We start from the raw sequence: 22,151 nt of genomic DNA on the forward strand, positions 1-22,151 counted from the left end.
AAAAAAAAAAAAGAGTAAAAAAAGGCTGTATTTACTGTGCTTTGAATTTCTTTTGAAAATAATTCAATTAATGATCTTTAAAAATTTTCATAGCACACCTAAGACCCTCAGGACACACTGGTTGAGAATCACTGCCTTAAGCTATGAGCTATCCTGAGCTTTGTGGGGGGGCCGCAAAATCCCTGCCCTTGGAACCCACATCCTCCAAAAGAATGGCGGAGGAGAGGGGAGGAAAACATTCTGTTCTTGATTAACATTTTTGATTGGGACGCATTTTTTGGCACCCTTTGCCAAATCTTAATATTTTCCAAAACTAATCCTGAGAGAATAGGCTTAGTTTCTGAATGAGTACTTAAGCCCTTTATTTCGTTTGTGTTGGCTGTTGCTTTCCAACTTCAGAGAAGCCTTTTATGATCCCAACGGGGCCGAAGTTCCAAACATTTATAAGAGAAAGCTGGAAACTGAAAAACCTCTTTCTTTTTGGTGTCAAGTGGTGGAATGCTACCACGGAGGTAAAATTTGAGAGGGCAGTAGCAGCAGGCGTCGGGTGACATTCTAGGCAATGACAAATTTGGTGCGTCCCACATGCGTGATAATTATCCAGAATGGATCGTAGCCCCCAGTTTTAAAAAACTTAGTTTTTGTGTTTTGTTTTAAACTTTCAGAGAGTTTCTTGGGCAAGGGTGGATGAAGCTGGACAAAAACGAAAGGACACCTTACATTATGAAAACCAGCCAACACTTTAATGATGTGAGTACCCATAAAAACAAAACCGTGGGCATGGTACAGGAAGATGAATATTGGGGTGTGAAGTCTCCTTTAAAATCAAGCAACTCTGTCATCCGAGAGCTCCCAGGGATGTCATCATTTCTGGTTAACTTCCTGACGTGAGAGGTCTGGCTCTGGTAGTCCCCAGGTCTGGTGAGTGCTCAATGATGTCAAGGTCACTGTGGCTTTTTCATGATTATTGTTACTTCCTGGTCCTAACTTGACTAGCAGAGTGAGCAGCTCATGTGTCCCTGGGGCCTGGTGGTGGTGACAGTAAGACTGGGTCGGTCCAGTGCCTTTTTGTCATTATTGACCGTTCAGCCTGAACTGCATTCCAGGGTTGGGAGGACCGCCCAGGGCCCAGTCACACTGCTGCGGGGGCTCAGTGCAGCGTGGCCAGCTCTGGGTCCAGCTCTGGGTCCAGCTCCCTGCTCTGCTTTTCTCCAGCCATCAGACTAGCAGGTGCTTTTATACCCACCAAGTTGGTTTTGTTTTTTGTGTTGTGTTGTTTTGTTTTGTTTTGAGACAGAGTTGCACTCTGTTGGCCTGGGTAGAGGGCCACAGCTCACAGCAACCTCAAACTCTTGGGCTCCAGTGATTCTCTTGCCTCAGCCTCCCGAGTAACTGAGACTACAGGCACCTGCCACCACCAGCTTTTTAATTGGTTCTGCTCTCATGGTCTTATCCTGGGGTGGAGCTAGGAACAGATAATGGGAGTGTCTTCAGCACTATCCAGGCACAGAGGAAGCTCCCTTTCCAGTTAACTATAGTAGAAAGAGTAATGATGTGCTTAGAAAAAAAAACTACCAGGAACCCCATGGGTCAATTAATAAGTTGTCCAGGATCAAAATACAAAAAGAACAGTGTGGATTCCCCAGATAGTCCCTGGTGTAGGGCATGCTCAGAGCACGTAGGACACTGTCCCACAATGAGCTACAGTGCTGTTGCTGCCTAAAGGCTGAGGTGGGGGCTCAGCTGGTCCTCACCCTGGGAAGTAGAGCCCCTGGCTACCTGTGCTGTCCCACATATAAGAAGCTGGAGTTTGGATCCCAGGCTTCAGACCCACATATCTCCTCTGCTTAGATGACTGGTGTGTTGCACTCTCAACAACTTGCAGATGGAACCTGTCACCTGCAGCCCAGAGCCACCAAGCCTGCTTCTTCATCATCTTCTCTGTCCCCAGTCTTGGGTGATGGCCTCAAAATACACTCACTCAGCCTAGCACAGGATGTAGAGTCACCTTCTTGTCCCTTACCCACCTGACTCTTACCACCCACCACCATGTATCTCAGACCCTTCCTCACCCTGCTCTCCCACTGCCACCACTTGACCCCGCCTTTCATCCTTTCTCCCCAGGAGCTCCGAACTCATCTGTCCCCTGCCATCTCACTGCCCTCCAGCCCGCTCCTCACGCAGTGCCTCAGGGGTGACTCCTGTTAAAGGTCAATCTAATTATCTGTCTTGGACAAAAATCTGTCAGTGGCTCCTCCTCACCTTCAGGATGTGGTCCCAACTGCTCAGCCTGAACACAAGACCCATGTGTCATCCTTGCCTCTCAGGGCCTGTGTGTCCTCTGGTGGCTGTCCTGTTCTCCATTCCTCTGTGCCTCCTCTCTCTGTCCCTTTGCTCTAACACTTTGATGCCGCAGGAGTCAGAGCGGGCACCTCTTTCTAGAAGCCGCCTCTGTGCTAGGCCACATGCCCCAGGCTGCCTCCGTATTCTCCATCCCCACCATCCACAGTCGTAGCTTTGTGTTTCACTGTGAGGAATATGGTTGTTTGTGTATCTGCCTCCTGTCCCCTTCCCACCTAATTAGGCCTTAAGGTCAGGGACACTGATTTGTTTTGTCTGTCTTTTCTCAGCACCTAAAGGAACACCTGACCTGTCCCATTTCCTCAATTATTATTGGCAATAACTCCATTAAAATTACTGATTAACGAAATAATATCCTCCTTGAGTGAACTGGATTCCAAATAATTCTTCTCTTTATTGTAAGGATGAATTGGTGCTTAGTGGGTGCTTTAGTGAATATTCACACTGATAGTTTTGAAGCACTGTGAGATCTTAAGTATCACCAGCATCAGTGAAGAATGGATGTGTCCATCAGATTTAGTGTCTAGATGTAAGATTTTATGCCCCATATTCCCTTTGTCAATATACTAATCCCATTTGGCCCTTTGCTTTTCCATATTCTAAGAATTGGGCTTCTTAAACTGGCTTTAACTAATAGAATTACAGTACTTAACCTTGCAATGGTAGGTCCTTTTAATCTCTGGTGAAAAGTAGGGTAAGAAGAAGAAATGTTCTCTTCTGCAGCTGATTGTTCCTGGTTTGAGAGTTTATCAGCTTAGAGTTTGATCTGACTGAAGGGAAGGGTTTTTTCTTTCTCTCTACCTAAGGCTTCTCGGAGCCAAGGAGTGTGTGGAAAGGCCCCAAGGAGTGACACCCAAGATCTTCAGACATTGTCTTTCCTCAGGGGTTAGGATCCCATTTCCTCAATAATTATTGGCAATAATTCCATCAAAATTGCTGATGAACAAAACCACCTCTTCTCCCAATAGGCCAGACTATAAGAAATCCCTCTCTACTCAAAAGATGGCCAGATGCTCGCTGGTTTGCTATGATTACTGTTATCACAGACTGTCCTCTCTTTAGAGAGTTGGTATCTGTGGAACAGACTTCAGGCTCCTCCATGCCCTGCTTTCCTGACCTGTCTGCCGATAATGTGGGTGTTTTGCCTAAATGCACTGCTTTGGCTCTAACACAGCCTCCTTGGGCTTTCTGATTGTCTCAGATGAGTAACCTGGTGGCCTCCCAGATAATGAATTACGCTGACGTCAGCTCCCGTGCCAACGCGATTGAGAAGTGGGTAGCAGTGGCTGATATTTGCCGGTGCCTGCACAACTACAATGGCGTGCTAGAGATCACCTCGGCCTTAAACAGAAGTGCCATCTACAGGCTGAAGAAAACCTGGGCCAAGGTGTCCAAGCAGGTAAGCATCAGCCTGGGACATGTCCTTCCCTGAGAGGAAGAGCCGCTGGGAGACAAGAGACAAGATAAATATGACTAATTAGGAAATCATTAGCTGGAATGAGCAGCTCAGCTGCCAAAGGAAGGTGCCAACTCGGCTAATTACTGTGCTCTTACCACTTAATTGATTCCACTCATGTGCATTTCTGAAACATTCATTAAAACATTGGGAAAGGGTGGTGCCTATGGCTCAAGGAGTAGGGCATGGGCCCCATATACCGGAGGTGGTGGGTTCAAACCTGGCCCCAGCCAAAAACAGCAAAAAAAAAAAAAAAAATTGGGGAGGACAACCTGAAACAGTGTGGTCCTCAGTCAGGAGTTGTTTCTCGAATTAATTCAGCAGGCCACATTGATTCCAAGTGAGTACAGTGATATGCAGTGAGTCTGTTCATTGTCTCCCAAAGAAGGGGTCCAAATGCCTTAGGGTAAAAGCCAGGGGCAAAGAGCCTCAAAGTGCACCTTTATCATGGTCATTCATGCAGCAAATTTATAGTTTTGGTATAAAGACTTAGATATGGGGCAGTGCCTATGGCTCAAAGGAGTAGGGCGCCAGCCCCATATGCTGGAGGTGGTGGGTTCAAACCCAGCCCCAGCCAAAAACTGCCAAAAAAAAAAAAAAAGACTCAGATATGTAGAAATATAGCTTTCTTAATTTTCTTTCCTTCCAGCCTGTGCCTGTTGTCTTCATTCAGATAATTTTAAGTTTCAAACTAAATCATAATTCTTCCCCTGTTCTTTCTCTGGCCTTTTCCTTGGGTGTTGGTGGGTGTGGGCGATGGCTTCCCCAGGCTTCTGGGAGGTTGGTCTCCCCTCTGGCCTCCTGGTAGAGTCCTTTGATGATGGGTGCTTGGTGTAGGCCACTGTGACTTGCCCATGCCTGGTGCCTGGTGGTCTGTCTGCTCTGCCCAGGAACCAGGCTTGCTGATTGCACCCAGGGAGCCTGGCTGACCTCTCCACCCCTTCAGCTCTGTTGGCTAGGCTGTGCCTCTGAGCCTGGAGTGTGTCTTACCTATATCACAGGCCCCTCTGCTCCTTGGTGATATCTGGTGGGCATGTGAACTCTTCATTATCAGATGCCTCTCAAAGGGCACGAGGAAATTTCCCAGGCTCCTTCACATCCCAGTGGTCCCAGCCCCCTTCCCTACATACCATCATGCCCACCTTGCTGTGACCACCCAAGTGTGGTTAGGCGCGCTAGGGCTCCAGGCTGGAAGAAGAGCGTAAATACACCGTGCCGGCATTCCCGCACAACTGTCTGGTTTTATTACCTGCTCTGAGGATTAAACCCCTCTCAGAGACGTTCATTATTTCTTACTCTTTTCTGTCTTCATTTCTCTTGCCAGCCTTTCCCTTTCACAAAGAAGAGACTAATTTCTTTTCTTAGCAAGAAACAAAGCCCGTGTTCTGTCTTTCATCCCACCTGTCCCTACTATTCCTCGGCAGAAATGCAGTGCTCTGAGAATCCCAAATTTGGCCCCTTAAAACTGACCACCCCTTGTTCTGTCAGCAACACCTGGACCTAGTAAATAGAAAGCCACAGTTTTAATTAATGCTGGTCTTTTTTAAAAAAAGAAAACCAAAAACAAAAAGTCTTTAATTTTTAGATGATTATAGATTCACATGCGGTTATAAAAAATAATATAGAGATTCCCTATACCTCATACCCAGTTTCCCCCAAAGGCAACATCTTACACAGCCATAGACAATATCACAACTAGGAAATGAACCTTGGTGCAGCCCACCAACCTTATTCAAATTCACCAGCTTTCCAGCAATCACCAGCTGTCATCAACAGTTCCCTAAATCTTCCTTAAGATTGGCACCGATGACATTCTTATCTCTGATAGGATGCAGGTTTGGAGATAACCAAAATGATCATTGAATAGACATAAGACTGACATTGAAATTACTGTTTTAGGCTCGGCGCCTGTGGCTCAAGTGGGCTAAGGTGCCAGCCATATACACCTAACTTGGCGGGTTTGAATCCAGCCTGGGCCCGCCAAACAACAATGACAACTACAACCAAAAAATAGCCGGGCATTGTGGCAGGCGCCTGTGGTCCCAGCTACTTGGGAGGCTGAGGCAGGAGACTTGCTAGAGCCCAGGAGTTGGAAGTTGCTGTGAGCTGTGATGCCATGGCACTCTACCCATGGGGATAGCTTGAGGCTCTGTCTCAGAAAAAAAAAAAGAAATTACTATTTTAAATTTTGGATACACTACCTGTAGAGACATTTAAAAATCTCTACCATTTAAGTCACATGTATGGGTAACTCTCAGTGGCCTACACAGGGCTGATGGACTGTCCTCCAGAAAGGCTGTCTCCAAGGTCAAGTGCCTCCCTCTAGCCACGTGGGTAGTGCCTGGCCTGCAGATATGCCCAGTGTCAGTCACCTTCAGTAACATCCTCTGCTCTGCAGCTGTCCCCTCTCCACATCCAAGGTCTGTCTGGCAGACATCAGAAGACCTGGTAGAATCTTCCACTCGGGAGCCTGCAGATCTGGTCTGCAGACTGTACTTGCAGATTTTTTGAGCCAAAGTCAGCTCTGAACCAGGCAGAGGATCTCTTGAGCCCTGAGAAGCCAGGTTGGAGAAGGCAGCCCTTTGAGTTCTCACCCCCAGAAATGGGTCTTCTCCCTTAAGGGCCACCCTGCCACTCCCCCATGTTCATCAAAGTAACTCCATACCAATGTCAACACGTTAGTTTTTAGTAAGTGTTAGTTATGTTTTTCTAACAAACTGATGAAGATGATCAAAAGAGAAAGGCTCTGGAGTAGCAGATATTGCCCAGTCAGTGCGAAAGCAACTACATATGTGCTTTGACAGTTTGGAGGTGAACATGCAAAGACTCCTTTCGAGAACTTCCGACGTGAGGCTGCGCCTTTGAGAGTCTACATTCAGCACGGGCTTCTCCCTTCTTTTTGTCTCTGCGTTTTCCATGCATTGCAAGTTTTTCTTTTCTACACGTTTTCCCTCTTTTTGGCTAAATGTGTAGGTGCAGGTCCTTCTTCTTCTCCACGGTTCGTCTTAGCATTGCATGGAAACATGAGGCCCTGTCTCTCCACTGTGAGAATCACATCTTCCAGCAACCTGTATTCTGGCAAAGGTGTCAGCACCTGCCACTGGAGAAGAGAGTTGAGCATCTCTTGGAAACTCACTATCTACCAAACCAAATTATTTTCATAACATTAAGTTTTTTTTTGTTTTTTTTTGTTTTTTTTAGACAAAAGCTCTAATGGACAAACTTCAGAAGATCGTTTCATCTGAAGGAAGATTTAAAAATCTCAGAGAAACCCTTAAAAAGTATGTCTGTCTTAATCTGTAAATTATTCATAACTAAAATATATGTACATAATTTACATAGCATACAAATAATGACTTAGCTCCTACTTTGCTTTGAAAAGAAAAACCAATAGGGCACAACTTACATTATATAGGTATTTTCTGATTTTCCTTTTCACTTGGGATGCTGTGTGTATGATAAATTTCTCACAGATGTACTGGTGGTATGCAGAACACTCTAATTAAGAAGAAAATGTCAGCATAATAATCAGACCATCTTTTAGTATAGAAATTTTCTTGATTCAGCTATTTCCCAATCTAAATATGTGATGATTTCCTATGATTTTTATTTAAATATTACAGAACCTGTGGATTAGTGTTATATATTTTTGGTTTTCTATTTCTGAATCATTCTGTTTTTACACACACACACAGAACATAGAATCTATTCTGTAACTGGTTTTCTCATGATTTGCCCCAAATATTTTGCTTACTCTGGAAAAATCTTCGTTCTGCCACAGTAATAGTAAGAATAATAATAATAGCAGCAACAATAGCAATAAAAGTATGAGAACTATCCACGGAATGGTTTACACAATGGCAGGTTTCGTGCTGAGTGCTTGCTGTGTCTTTCCTAAGCCTCACAACAAAGAGAGGAGCTTTTCTGTCTCTGTTCTAAGGATGAGGAAGCTGTAGTTTAAAGAGTTTGCTCCGTATCGCTTAGTAACTGGTCAAGCTGGGATTCACTCCCAGTTCTTTCTGTATCAAAAGCCTGTGTTCTCAGTCCTCTTTGAGAAAACCAAGTATGCCCACCCTTCTCCTCCCAAACCAAAAGGAAACAAAATAGTGTCTCACTTTAGTTGCAGTTGTGATATTAAGTTGACACCTTCTAAAACATTTCACTAAAACAGAAAACAAGTTTTACTATAGTGCAGAGCTCTAATCCCATTGATCTGTCCATCCAGTTCCTTAAGGTTGAATGTTTGGAAGGGAGCGGGTGAGGCGTGGGGTTTTCCTCTATGCTTCTACCCCTTAATGAAGTGTGGCCAGTTCACAAGTACTATAAACAATTACTGCTGGCAAATGTATTGTATTTGTCACCAAGACACCCTGTTATTTGAACATGCCATTGTCTAAAACAGGTAGGAAAGCAGGTGCTGTCATTTTGCATTATATTCTATTGTGAAATGTGTCAGGGTCTGGGACTGGCCAGGTCTCAGACCCGGCTTAGGTGGGTTCTGGACGCGGACTGCTGAGCTACCTTGCTCAGGAAGTTTCTCATAGGTGCCTGAGGGTTATCTACTTTAGCTGGAGAAAGAGAGTGTGTGTCTTAGAGAGAGTAAAGCAGTCTTCTTAGAAAGATAGATCTTAGTCTTTAGTAGAACTTGGTAACCTTCAGCAGAGAGACGCCGTGCTGGCGTTCTGCAGGCAGAAGAGGAGACAGAGTCAGAGTAAGCAGGTCCGTGATAGAATGCGCATGATTTTTGTCTGCGTTCTCCTCCAGCCTAATATAAGGCTGAGCTCACGCTTCTCAACACCACAGGTGTAGAGACTGCCAATTCGCCACTGCTCTCATCTCGCGAGCTCTCATGCTTGTTAGGAGAGCTAAATCTCTCTCCATGCCCTTTCCACCAAGGTGTTCCGTGATTGAGCTATACAGGTATTTCTTATAACTCTCACTCCTCCTAGCCATAGGCTATACAGGCTGCTACAGAAACGTGTTTAAAACTCTGTATGAAATGAAATAAAAAGCTTTTGTTCTTCAGGCTGGCAGCAGTGTGGTTGCTTCCTATTCACATTGGGGAGGGAGGTAGACGTAGTGCTGATGAGCATGAGAATGATGCCTCTTGGTCTTACAGTTGCAACCCGCCAGCAGTTCCTTACCTCGGGATGTACTTGACAGACCTGGCATTTATCGAAGAAGGAACCCCAAACTTTACTGAGGAAGGCCTCGTCAATTTCTCCAAGATGAGAATGGTAGGTGCTAATTTCCTAATCAGTCTGTTTCAGTGACTTTAATGGCTTACAGAGAAGAGGCCAAGTCATGAAAATCAATGTCTGCTATTTTGGGGGGGACAGACTCTCACTCTGTCACCCTGGGTAGAATGCTGTGATGTCACAACTCACACCAACCTCAAACTTTTGGGCTCAAGCGATCTTGCCCCAGCCCCCTGAGTAGCTGGGACTAAAGGCGCCCATCACTATACCCAGCTAATTTTTATTTTTAGTAGAGATGGGGCTTGCTCTGGCTCAGGTTGGTCTCACACTCCTGAGCTCAAGTGATCCACCTGCCTCAGCCTCCCCAAGTGCTAGGATCGTAGGCATGAGCCACCACGCCTGGCTATGTCTGCTTTTTAATGTTGTGTATGCTGGGTCTAATACCTGATATTGGCCGACTAAGGAGATTTTTGGCAGAGTTATTTCAACTTGCAGTCAGGGCAAAGGGAGGTGGAATAAATTTCCAAGGAAGGCTTTCTAAGACTGACCAGTGATAGATGGTTGCTGAAGGCTTCTTGCTGGATAACCAAGTTCTGAGCCCATAGATAATAGCACCCAGAGCTTTCCTCCTCCAAACCTGAGGCCACCCAGAGCCAGCTCCTCCTCAATTATAAACTCAGTATCTTGCTGTTGGCATTTTATATGACTTCTTGAAGGGCAAGAAAACACCAAGCATAGGAAATGATCACACAGGGCTCCACCTGCATCCCCAGAAGAAGGGACTAGACTGACTATTCTGGGAATAGGCTTCAGGAGAACGTGCCGCAGTGTAGGGGGAATACCTTTGCTTTGCTTTTGTTCTTGTCGTTTTGTTTTCTCTATTAGATATCACACATCATCAGAGAGATACGCCAGTTCCAGCAGACCTCCTACAGAATAGACCACCAGCCAAAGGTAATATTACATGGGCGTGGTTGTGAGGGAATTAATATAGGCAAGAACGGAAAGTTAATGAATTAGAAAACAACTGTAAAGTTGATTAATAATATGAAAACGTAGCTCATGGAAAAGACCAATAAAACACAAATCTTCAGTTCATCATCAAGTTCTATTGATTTTGCATCCTTCATTTCTTATGAATCTGTTCCTCTTCTTTCTGTTTCCACCACTCCCACCCTGGTCCAAATTACCAATCACTGTTGCCTGGTCTGCTTGCATTCACTCTAGAATAAAAGCCATTCTACGAATCGCAGCCAGATAGAGCTCTTCAGAGCCAGATTCCCTTATTACATGTATTAATTAATGTGGTGTACTTGTTAGAATGGACAAGCCAACATTGATTTATTATTATAAAGACCACAGGTTATTCAGATTTCCTTACTTTTTACCTATTGTCTTTTCTCTGTTCCAGGATCCCATCCTAGATACTACATTTCATCTAGTGGTTGAGGCTGCTTAGGCTCCTCTTGGTTCTGGCAGTTTCTTAGAGTTTTCATTCTTTTTTTTTTTTTTTTTTTTTTTGAGACAGAGTTTCACTTTGTCACCCTTAGTAGAGTGCCATGGTGTCATAGTTCACAGCAACCTCAAATTCTTGGACTCAAGCGATTCTCTTGCCTTACCCTCCCAAGTAACTGGGACTACAGGCCCCCGCCACAATGCTTGGCTAGTTTTAGAGATGGGATCTCACACTTGCTCAGGCTGGCCTCAAACTCCCGTCTTGGCCTCCCAGAATGTTTAGATTATAGGCACTTTTCTTATTTTTGACAACTTTGACAGTTTCAGGAAGTATTGTTTAGGTGTTTTGTAGCATGGGCCACTTTCGTAATTTGTCTGATGATTTACTCATGATTAGATTGGAGTTACAGGTTATTGGGAGCAAGACCACAGAGGTTAAGTGCCATTTACATCATCACATCAAGAGTTCATATTAGCAACATAATTTATGACTGTTGATGTTAACTGTAATCACCTGGCTGGGGTAGTGTTTGTCAAGTGTCTCCACTGTAAAGTCACTCTTTGTCCCTCCCCTGTGCTATACTGTCTAGAAGAAAGTCACTATGAGAAGCCCCAAACCTAAGGAATGGAGGGAGAATTATGCACCCCCTCCTTGACAGCAAAATATCCACATAAATTATTTGGAAATCTGCACAGAGATTTGTTTCTTCTCTCGTATTTATTAATTTATTGAATCGTTTGTTTACATCAGTGTGGACTAATGACTTCAGGTTGTAATCTAATCACACCATGTACATTATTCATTTTGTTGCTGAAATTGTGCAAGTTTGGCCATTGGGTCTTCTTTCAGTTAGTTGAGTCCTTTTACATACCCCTTGGATGAAGGGTTCTTTGTTCCTTTTTTGAGAACTTTCTTATTTCTGCCATAAGATACTCCAGACTTACCTTATATATTTCTTGCCCCAGTCCTAGAATCAGATATTTCTCCCAAAAGCTCCAGTTTCTTTTTCTGGAGAATTGGTAGCAGAAACCAAGATATGGGCTATAGGTATACTCATGTTATAGAAGTAGCATTTCTTTTAGGTGCTCTTAGTGGCAGAGCAGAAAAATATATGCGTGTGTGCTAACCCATACACACCACATGTATATAATACACACACATCTTTATAAATATTTCCATATGTAACCATCTGTATCTGCCTTAAGCTAAACACAAGTTCATTCCGATGCCTCTAACTCTATCCTGCTACTACATGAATCATTCCAACCCCCATCCACATTGGCTTATCTGTAAATTTTCAGTCATGAAAGACATGCTTTTTTGTAATACCTGCTAGTTTTTGCCTATTTTTGTTTGCCCCAGGGCCTTCGAATATATTGTTCCCTCTGTCTGGAGGAATACCCTTCTTTCCTTATTGCGCAATTAAATTCTATACCACTTAAGTCTCTCTTTTTCAGGAATACTTTCCCTAACTTTCCCAACACCACTCCACCTATAAAGCTTTGCTTGCACTATGTACCTCTCCTTTCTAGCACTTGCTGCTGGAGTTTCAACTTATATGATTATGTGTATGTGTGTAGTATCCATGAGGACCAGAGCTATATCTGTTGGATTTACTCTGTTAGCCTTACACGTTAGTGCCTGAACCACAGCAGATAAAAAATTGTTCTTGGATTAATTAATACCAGTCAGGAGAAAGACAAGGTTGTGACAACCCCTGCTACTATTCAGTTTTGAACAGGAAAAATTAGCCATGGCTATGAAGCAATAAAAAGAAGAGAAAGGTATAAAAATTGGAAAGGTAAAGAGTAAGTGCTATTATTCATGTAGGATTTGATCAGTTATCTAGAAAGTCTAAGAGAAAAACCAATAAAGTATTAAGGGAGTATAGCAGCTTGACATACAAACCCCAGCAATTTTCAACATGCTGTTAGTAACTTATTCAAATGTAACATAAAAAATCTCATTTAAAACAGTGACAAACTCTATATTGCCTACAGTGAATTGAAACAAGACCTTTTTATACTGAAGTACATAAACAGGGAGCTACATTCTATTAATGAGCCAGAATGCTTGTTATTGTAAAGATAGCCATTGTCCTCAAATCAATCTATAAACTCATTGAAATCCTAATTGAAATCCCAACAGAAGGCTTGGCGCCTGTGGCTCAAGTGGCTAAGGCGCCAGCCACATACACCTAAGGTGGTGGGTTTGAATCCAGCCTGGGCCCGCCAAACAACAATGACAGCTGCAACCAAAAACTAGCCGGGCATTGTGGCGGGTGCCTGTGGTCCCAGCTACTTGGGAGGCTGAGGCAGAAGACTCATTTGAGCCCAGGAGTTGGAGGTTGCTGTGAGCTGTGATGCCACAGCACTCTACCCAGGGGGACAGCTTGAGGCTCTGTCTCAAAAGAAAAAAAAAGAAAAAGAAAAAAGAAAAAAAAGAAATCCCAACAGAGTTTTTCATGAAACTTGACAGACTTATCCTGAAATTCTTAAGGAAGCTTAGATAGGTGAAAAAAAAAAAAAAAAAAGGAGGAGAACTTTTTGAAAAATAGGAATAGTAAAGAACGTTCCCAACTCATTACAGAATGTACCCTAAAGATAGAATCAATAAAACAGTACTATCTTGGCACATGCATACAAAGTCAGTAGAGTAGAATGAAGTCCAGGTACCACTTTTGGCTATATGAAAATTCAATATGGGATTAAAAAAAAAGCACTTAAAGGAAGTGCCAGAAAGAAATTGGCCATTCAGTAAACAGAACAGGAATTTCAGCTTTCCATCTTATGCCATTCACAAGAATAAATTCCATAGTTCGTTGCCTAAATATAGAAAGATACATTTATAGCATTTGAATATGATATAGGATAAAATATTTATGACCTTTGGATTTGAAACACCTTCTAAGCACAAAAAGCAAAAGCTATAAAAGACAAGCTTGGTGGGAAGGGGGCAGAGTAGCATGATGATGGAATAGAAACCACCAGCCATTGTTCCTCCCCAGGAACACAAAATACAACAACTATCCACGCAAGCAAACACTTTCAGAAGAAACAAAACTCAAGTGAGCAATCAGTACTACCTGACTTTACCAGTACATCATGGAAAGAGGTGCTGAAGAGGGCAGAAAAAACAGTCTTGCACTGCCTATGCCACTCCTGCCCCCAACCCCACAGCTGGGTGAGCCAGCACCGTGAAGGGAGAACCTGTGAGTCCTGAGGAGGGAGAGTGAAGTGATTGTGAGGCTTTGCATTGAAATTCAGGGCCACTCTGGCATAGGAGAATGCAGCACAGTTCAGAATACTGGTAGTGTCCACAGAGGGAGCATTTTGACCAGCCTGGCTGGAGGGAACTCCTCCACCCTGAAATCTGAGTTCCTACTAGCTCTAGAACTGGCGACAAACACAGTCTGAGGCCTGGCCTAAATTCATAAGGCAGTCGGGCCAAAAAGGCTCCAGTCTTTGGACAACTTCTACAGCTGTGCTGGGTTAGAGCCAATGAACTTGGGGTGCACCCAGTGAGACACCAGCAGCAGCAGCCACAATAGTACCTGTGTCACCCTCTCCCCGAATTCTAGGCAGTGCAGCTCAGGGAGAGTCTTCATTCACTTGGGGAGAGAAAGGTAAGAGAAGAGCTCAAAGGACTTTATTTTGCAACTTTTATACCATCTCAGCCACAGTAAAATAAAGTACCAAACAGACTCTGAAGCCCCTGCATTTGGGTCTTAGTTCCTGGATGGCATTTCTGAACCCACCCTGTGTCAGAAGGAAACATGTTGTTCTGAAGGGAAGAATCCAGTCCTGGCAAGACATGGGCTTTCAAGTAGTCAGGCAGAAGTTACCAGGAGTTCTGGGCAGCACTGAGCTGGCTTCAGATGTGAGTGGTATTGGTGTCTATGAGAGAGTCCCCACATCACTCCTCTCCCCAACTCTAGGAGACCAGCACAGACAGGGAAGGAAGAGACTGAGAATCCTTGCCTGGTAATCCAGGACTAAGGCAGGACCACCAGGAATCTGCAAGAATCACAGCATTACAGGATTTGGGGCACACTCAGTGCAAATACGGCTGCAGTGACCAAAGACCTAGACCACAACACTCAGTTCCTTTCAAATATCTGGAAAACCTTCTAAACAAGGATAGGTTCAAACAAGCTCAATCTGCAAAGATTAAAATAAACACCTAGACATCAATGAATATCCATAGGCATTAAGAACATTCAGGAAAAGATATCTTCACCAAACAAACTAATTAAGGTACTAATGACCAGTCCTGAAGTCATAGAGATATGTAATCTTTCAGACAAAGAATTCCAAATAGCTGTCCTGAAGAAGGTTAATGAACTCTAAGACAATGCAGAAAAGGAATTCAGAAGTCCATTAGAGAAATGTAACAAAGAGATTAAAAAATAATAATGAAACAAGCAGAAATTCTGGAGCTTAAGAATTAAATTGACAAACTGAGAAATGCAGCAAATTTCTCAACGATAGATTTGACCAAGCAGAAGAAAGAATTAGTGAATTTGAAAACAGGGTATTTGAAAATATATAGTCAGATGAGAAAAAAAGAAAAAGCAATAAAAAAGTGAAGTGTGTGTACAAGATCCAGACAGTAGCCTCAAAGGGACCAACCTAAGAGTTTTTTACCTTAAAGGGGAAGTAGAGAAATAGATTGGGGTAGAAAATTTATTCAAAAAATAATAGCAGAGAATTTTCCATACCTAGAGAAAGGTATCAATATTCAGATATAAGAAAACAGGCCATAGAACACAAACAAGATTTTACCCAAATAAGGCTACCTCAAGGGCTTTTAATAATCAAGCTCCCAAACGTCACAGATATAAAAGGCCTCAAGGGAAGCAATAAAAACAACATATAAAAAAGCTTTGATTATGTCCTATAGTGGTAAAACACATTCAAAGTGCTGAAGGATAAAAAAAACCTTAACCTTAGAATATTATATCCTGCAAAAATATCCTTTGAACATGAAGGAGGAAAAAACACATTTCTAGACAAAAGCTGAGGGATTTTATCAATACCAAATGAGAAATGCTAAAAGGAGTTTTTTCAATCTGAAAGAAAAGGATGTTAGTCAACAATAAAAAATTTCTGAAAGTATACAACTCACTGGTAACAGTATATACACAAATAAAGAATACTCTATTGCTGTAATTGCAGTGCATAAACCACTCATATCTTGAATAGAAAGCTTAAAAGACAAATAAATCAAAAATAAACACAACATTTTGAAAGATAGGTAGTATAAAAAGATATGGATGGAAACAACAAAGAGGTAAAAAGTTTGGGGGGATGAAGTTAATGGGTTAAAGGGTAGAATTTTTGTTTATTGTTTGTATGTAGGGAGAGTTGTCCCATGTTTAAAATAATTGGTTATAAAATGATTTTTGCAAACCTCGTGGTAATCTCAAATCACAAAACCTACAACAGATACACAAAAAATAAAAAGCAAGAAATTAAAACACACTACCAGAGAAAATCACTTTTAACAAACTGATTTTGGAAGGAAGTAAGAAAGAGAGTATCACAAAACAATCAGAAATCAAATAATAACATGGCAGTATTTAACTTTTTACCTATCCATAATAACTTCAAATGTGAATGGAATAATACTCCAACCAAGGACATAGAGTGGATGGGTGACTGGATTAAAAAAAAAAGAGCCAACTGTATGTTTCCTATAAGAGATACACTTCACCTATAAAGACACAAATAGATTAAAAAAAACCAAAGAGATGGAAAAAGGTATTCAATGTAAATGGAAACCAAAAAAGAGCAGAAGTAGCTATGCTTCTATCAGACAAAATAGATTTTGAGACAAAAATTATATAAAGAGACAAAGGTCATTACATAATTACAAAAGGGGCAATTCAGCAAGAGGATATAATAATTCTAAATATATATGCATCCAACACTGGTATACCCAGATATATAAAGCAATTTTTAACAGAGCTAATGAGAGAGTTAGACCCAAGTGCAATAATTGTTGGAGACCTCAACGCTCCACTTACAGCATTGCATGGCTCATCCAGATAGAAAATCAGGAAAGAAACATTGTACTTATCCAAATGGACCTAATAGATTTTACTGAATATTTCATCCAACAGCTGCAAAATACACATTTTTTTCCTCAGCTCTTGGATCATTCTCAAGGATACATTGTATATTAGGCCACAAAACAAGTCTTAAAAATTTCAAAATAATTGAAATCATACCTAGTATTTTCTCTGACCATAGAAGATAAAACTAGGCATCAACGACAATAGGAACACTGGAAAATATACACACACATGGAAATTAAACAATATGCTCATGAATGACTGGTGGGTCATTGAAGAGATTAAAAAGAAAATTAAAAATTTCTAGAGACAAGTGAAAATGCAAACACAATATATCAAACCCTAAGGGACACAGGGATACAGTAAAAGCAGTAATAAGAGGAAAGTTTATAGCAGTAAGTAGAAAAGCTTTAAATAAACAACCTAAAAATGCATCTTAAACATTTAGAAAAACAAGAGCAAACAAACCCAAAATTAGTAGAAGAAAAGAAATAATAAAGATCATAATAGTAATAAATGAAATTGAAACCAAAAAATACAAAAGATCAACAAAATTAAAAGTTAGTTTTTCAAACAGATAAAATTGACACACTATTAACCAGACTAAGAAAAAGAGAGAATATCCAAATAAATAAAATCAAAGATGAAAAAGGAGATATTACAACTGATACTACAGAAATCCAAAGAATCACTAGAGACTACTATGAACAACTATATGCTAATAAATTAGAAAACCTAGAGGAAATGGATAAATTCCTAGACATATACAATCTACCAAGATTAAACAAAGAAGAAATCCAAAACCTGAATAAACTAATAACAAGTAATAAGACAGAAACCATAAGAATAAAAATCTCCCATCTAAGAAAAGCCCAGGACCCTAAGGATTCATTGCTGAATTCTAAGCACTCAAAGAAGAACTAATACCAATCCTATTTAAACTATTGCAAAACATTGAGGAGAACGGGATACTCCCAAACTCATTCTCTGAGGCCCGTATCACCCTGATACCCAAACCAGACAAAGACACAACACAAAAGGAAAACTATAGGCCGATATTTCTGATGAACATAGATGCAAAAATCTTCAACAAAATACTAGCAAACTAAATTCAACAACACATTAAAAAGATTATTGATTATGATCAAGTGGAATTCATCCCAGGGATGCAAAGATGGTTCAATATATGCTAGTCAATCAATGTGATACATCATATCAACAGAACAAAGGGCAAAAACCATATGATCATTTCAACTGATGCTTAAAAAGCATTCAATATAATTCAACACTCTCATGATAAAAACTCTCAAAAAACTGGGTATAGAAGGAATTTATGTCAACACGATAAAAACCATATATGACAGACCGTAAAGAATGAGGAAAAACTGATAGCCTTTCTTCTAAAATCTGGAACAATACCAGGATGTCCCTTTCAGTACAGTTATTCAATATAGTACTGGAAGTTCTAGTTACAGCAATCAGATAAGAGAAAGAAATAAAGGCTATCTAAATTAGAAAGGAAGAAGTCAAATTATCCTTGTTTGCAGACAGTGGGATATTATATCTAGAGAAATCTAAAGACTCCCCAAAAAGCTATTAGAATTGATAAATTCAGTAAAGTTGCAGGATACAGAATCAATATGTAAAAATCAATAGCATTTCTATATGATAGCAGTAAACAATATGAAAAAGAAACCAAGAAAGTAGTCCCACTTACAATAACTACAAATAAAATAAAATACCTAGGAATGAACTTAACCAAAGAAGTGAAACATCTCTATAATGAAAACTATAAAACATTGATAAAAGAAATTCGAGAGGACATAAAAATATAGAAAGATATTCTGTATTTGTGGACTGGAAGAATCAATAGTGTTAAAATATCCATATTACCCAAAGTAATCTACAGATATAATGCAATCTTCATCAAGATCCCAATGACATTCTTTACAGAAACAGAAAAAATAATTCTAAAATTTATATGGAACCACAAAATACTCAGAATTGCCAAAGCCATTCTAAGCAAAAAGAATAAGGGAATCACATTCCCTAAGTTCAAATTATACTGTGGAGCTCTAGTAACCAAAACAACATGGTACTGGCATAAAAACAGACACATAGACAGACCACTGTGATAGAATGGAGAATTGAAACAAATCCACACATTTGTAGTGAACCTATGTTCAACAGAGTTGCCAAGAAAATACTATGTGGAAAGGATAGTCTCCTTAGTAAGTGATACTGGGAAAACTGGATATCTATATGCAGAATAATGAGACTAGACCCTTATCTCTCTCCATATACAAAAATCAAATCAAAATGGACTGATGAGGAAACTCTTTATGATATTCTTCTGGCTAAGGACTTCTTGAGTAAGACCCCCAAGGCACAGGCACCCGAAGCAAAATTGGACAAATGTGATCACATCATGTTAAAAAGCTTCTGCACAGCAAAGGAAACAATAACAAAGGGAAGAGACGAGCCACAGAATAGAAAAAAATACTTGCAAACTACCCATGTGACAAGGGACTAATAACTAGAATATATAAGGATCTCCAAGAATCCAATAGGAAGAAATAAATAAACTGATTAAAAATGGGCAAAGGATCTGAAAATCAAGGATCTTGATTTCTCAAGAGACATACAAATTGACCAACAAGTATATGAAAAAATATTCAACATCATAAGTCATCAGGGAATGCAGATATAAACTACAATGAAATATCATCTCACCCCAGTTAAAATGACTTTCATCAAAAAGACAGGCAATAAGAATGCTTGTGAGAATGTGGAAAAAGGGGAACCCTTGTACACTATTGATAGGAATGAAAATTAGTGCAGCCACTATGGAGAACAGTATGGAGGTTCCTCAAAAGACTAAAACTAGAGCTCCCATATGACCCTGCAATTCCACTGCTAGGTATATATGCAAAAGAGTGTCATTCAGTATATTGAACAAACAGCTGCACTCCCATGTTTATTGCAGCACTATTCACAATAGCCATGATGTGGAATCAACCTCAGTGTCCATATGTGAATTAATGGAAAAAGAAATTATGGTACGCGTACCCAGTGGAATATTGTACAGCCACAAAAAGAATGAAATCCTGCCATTTGTAACACCATAGATGGAACTAGAGAATATTACATAAAGCACAGAAAGGCAAACCTCACGTGTCTCATATGTGGGAGCTAGATATTAAAACAATTGATCACATGAAAATAGAGTGCAATGGTTACCAGAGGCTGGGAAGGGTAGCAGGGAGGAGGGGATAAATGGGGAATGGTTAATGGCAAAAATATAGTTAAATAGAATGAACAATATTTGGTAGCACAACAAAGTGACTATAGCAACAGTAATTTAGGGTAGACACTTTGAAATAACTAAATGAGTGGAATTGGCATGTTCCTAACATAAGGAAATACTAAATGCCTGAGGTGATGGGTACCCCAATCACCCTGATTTGATTCATTCACACTGTATACCTGTATCGAAGCATCACATGTACCCTATAAAGATATGCAACTGGTATGTACCGAAAACAATTCAAAAGAAAAAAGGAAAAAAAGACAAGATTGATAAAGTTTGCTTTAAAAATTTATTTCAAAATTTAAAACTTCCATATGATAGAGGGCAACTGTTTAAAAAGTCAAAATCTGAGCAGTAGACTAGGAGTCGTTTGCAGCATATGAAACAGACAATAAAAGTATTGCTGTAATGTATAAGAAAAGCATGAACAACTCCACATGTCTGCAATGGAACCTACTCACCAATGAGAGGTAACACACTCCTGGTACATGCCACAGCATGGAGGAATCTCAAAGCATGATTGTGAGTGCAGGAAGCCCCACACAGGGGACCGCATGCTGTCTGAGTCCATTTATACGAGTTCCAGAGTGGATGAAACTGGTGTGTCGTGATAGAAGAATCAGAGCAGCGGCTGCTCCTGGGAGCAAGCAGATTGACTGGGGACGTGCAGGGGAAACTTTTAGGGGTAATGGATTTGTTCTCTATCGTGATATGAGTGTGAGTTACATGGGTGTATGCATTTGTCAAAACTAAGCAAACTACTCATTTTCACTCGTGTATAGTCTATTTCAATAAAAATAAAGAAAAACTTGATAGAAATAACCCATGCCCCATCATCTTCATTTCTTTCCTCTTCTTTCTGGTGTCTGCCCTAGTAAAATATTCGCACGTGACCACTAGGAAGCATGCTACAGGATTTCACTGTAACTTTGTGTAGTTGTGACATCCTGACAGCAAGTAGACATCCATCCGTATGAGATCATTGAAGTGCAACCCATTCCACTGTTACTACGGGGCAGCAGTTATCGTTCCGTGAATCAGCACAAGCAACTCTCTGCCACATACAGTTAAGAGATGAAAGCAGAGTAAAATGCACAGTGTGGTAACTGTGCATGATTATAAAGGGAAAAAAGTGATTTCCATAAGTACATATAATATCTGTAAAGACAGCAAAACAAACCAAATGGAAACAAGTGGCGCCTCTGGCGGAAGGTACCTGGCATTGGGGATTAGAAGAGGATTAGAGATGTTTGATTTTTTTTTATAATGACAAAATATTCATGATTTTTTAAGTTATATGAAAGTTTTTAAAATTATTTATTTATTTATTTATTTGAGACAGAGTCTCAAGCTGTCGCCCTGGGTAAAGTGCTGTGGCATCATAGCTCACAGCAACCTCCAACTCTTGGGCTCACGCAATTCTCTTGCCTCAGCCTCCCAAGGAGCAGGGACTACAGGCGCCCGCCACAATGCCTGGCTCTTTTGTTGTTTTAGCTGCCCCCAGCGGGGTTCGAACCCACCAGCCTCCGTGTATGTGGCCGGCACCCTACCCACTGAGCCATATGGGCACTGCCCAAGTTTTTTTTAAATGTTTAAGAGGAAATGTTGGGTTGTGTTGGATGAGTCTATTCAGTAAATCTGAGTGCTGAAGGAAGTCAAAGTTGGGATTTTCCTTCTTCTCAGGTCACACAGTACCTGCTGGACAAAGCCCTGATCATAGATGAGGACACGCTGTACGAGCTGTCACTGAAGATTGAGCCTCGACTCCCTGCTTGAAAGTCCGGCCTTGCCCCTGAGTCTGCGGAATTTCATGGACCGTGGGACAGACAGAACTGTGCATGCCAGGCCCCACGGGGTGCAGCTGGAGCCAATCTCCTTTCTCTACCGAAGAAGATGGAACCAGACTGGAATGCTGTCTCTGCTAGAGAAAAACCCAGCTGTTTGGGTCAAAGACAGTGCTTAAGACTGGGGTGGGAAGGTGAAGGGTTGACATTTAGCAAAGCCGATGGCACATTTTACATAAGGGAATGTAAGTTGGGAGATGCTGACAGCCATTATAATGAAGCAGGTAAGACAGTGTATTTGCCACTCTGTCCCGTGTTCTGTTAGTACTCAGGGACAAGGATCTGTGGGAAAGACCTGTGATGTTTCTCTGGCCCTCTACTGGCCTGGACACATCTCCCAAACTTCTCCTAGGATTTAACTACTTTCTTGACATTTCCTTTTGTCACAAGCTTCCCAGAAAAGCTGAGGCTTCCTCTACTGGGATGGGCGGACACAGAAGCAATTCCAGT

At 41.2% G+C, this 22,151-nt stretch overlaps 1 protein-coding gene across 2 annotated transcripts in view; it reads left to right on the top strand.

Moving 5' to 3' along the window:
• Nucleotides 1-21,672, top strand: part of RASGRF2 (Ras protein specific guanine nucleotide releasing factor 2) — a 244,354-nt gene extending 222,682 nt beyond the window's left edge. Inside the window, exons 22-27 of one of the 2 annotated variants that reach the window (XM_003785953.1) lie at nt 666-750; nt 3,563-3,760; nt 7,019-7,098; nt 8,937-9,054; nt 9,901-9,969; nt 21,541-21,672. In XM_003785953.1, the coding sequence (XP_003786001.1) occupies nt 666-750; nt 3,563-3,760; nt 7,019-7,098; nt 8,937-9,054; nt 9,901-9,969; nt 21,541-21,633 (643 nt within the window). In that variant the 3' untranslated portion in view covers nt 21,634-21,672. The remainder of the gene's footprint in view (nt 1-665; nt 751-3,562; nt 3,761-7,018; nt 7,099-8,936; nt 9,055-9,900; nt 9,970-21,540) is intronic. The other variant, XM_023510921.1, reaches the window with a different exon arrangement.
• Nucleotides 21,673-22,151: the final 479 nt, after the last annotated feature.

The sequence above is a fragment of the Otolemur garnettii genome, unplaced genomic scaffold (genome assembly GCF_000181295.1).
Source record: "Otolemur garnettii isolate 467f Iridium unplaced genomic scaffold, OtoGar3 scaffold00017, whole genome shotgun sequence".
Taxonomy (NCBI): Eukaryota; Metazoa; Chordata; class Mammalia; order Primates; family Galagidae; genus Otolemur; species Otolemur garnettii.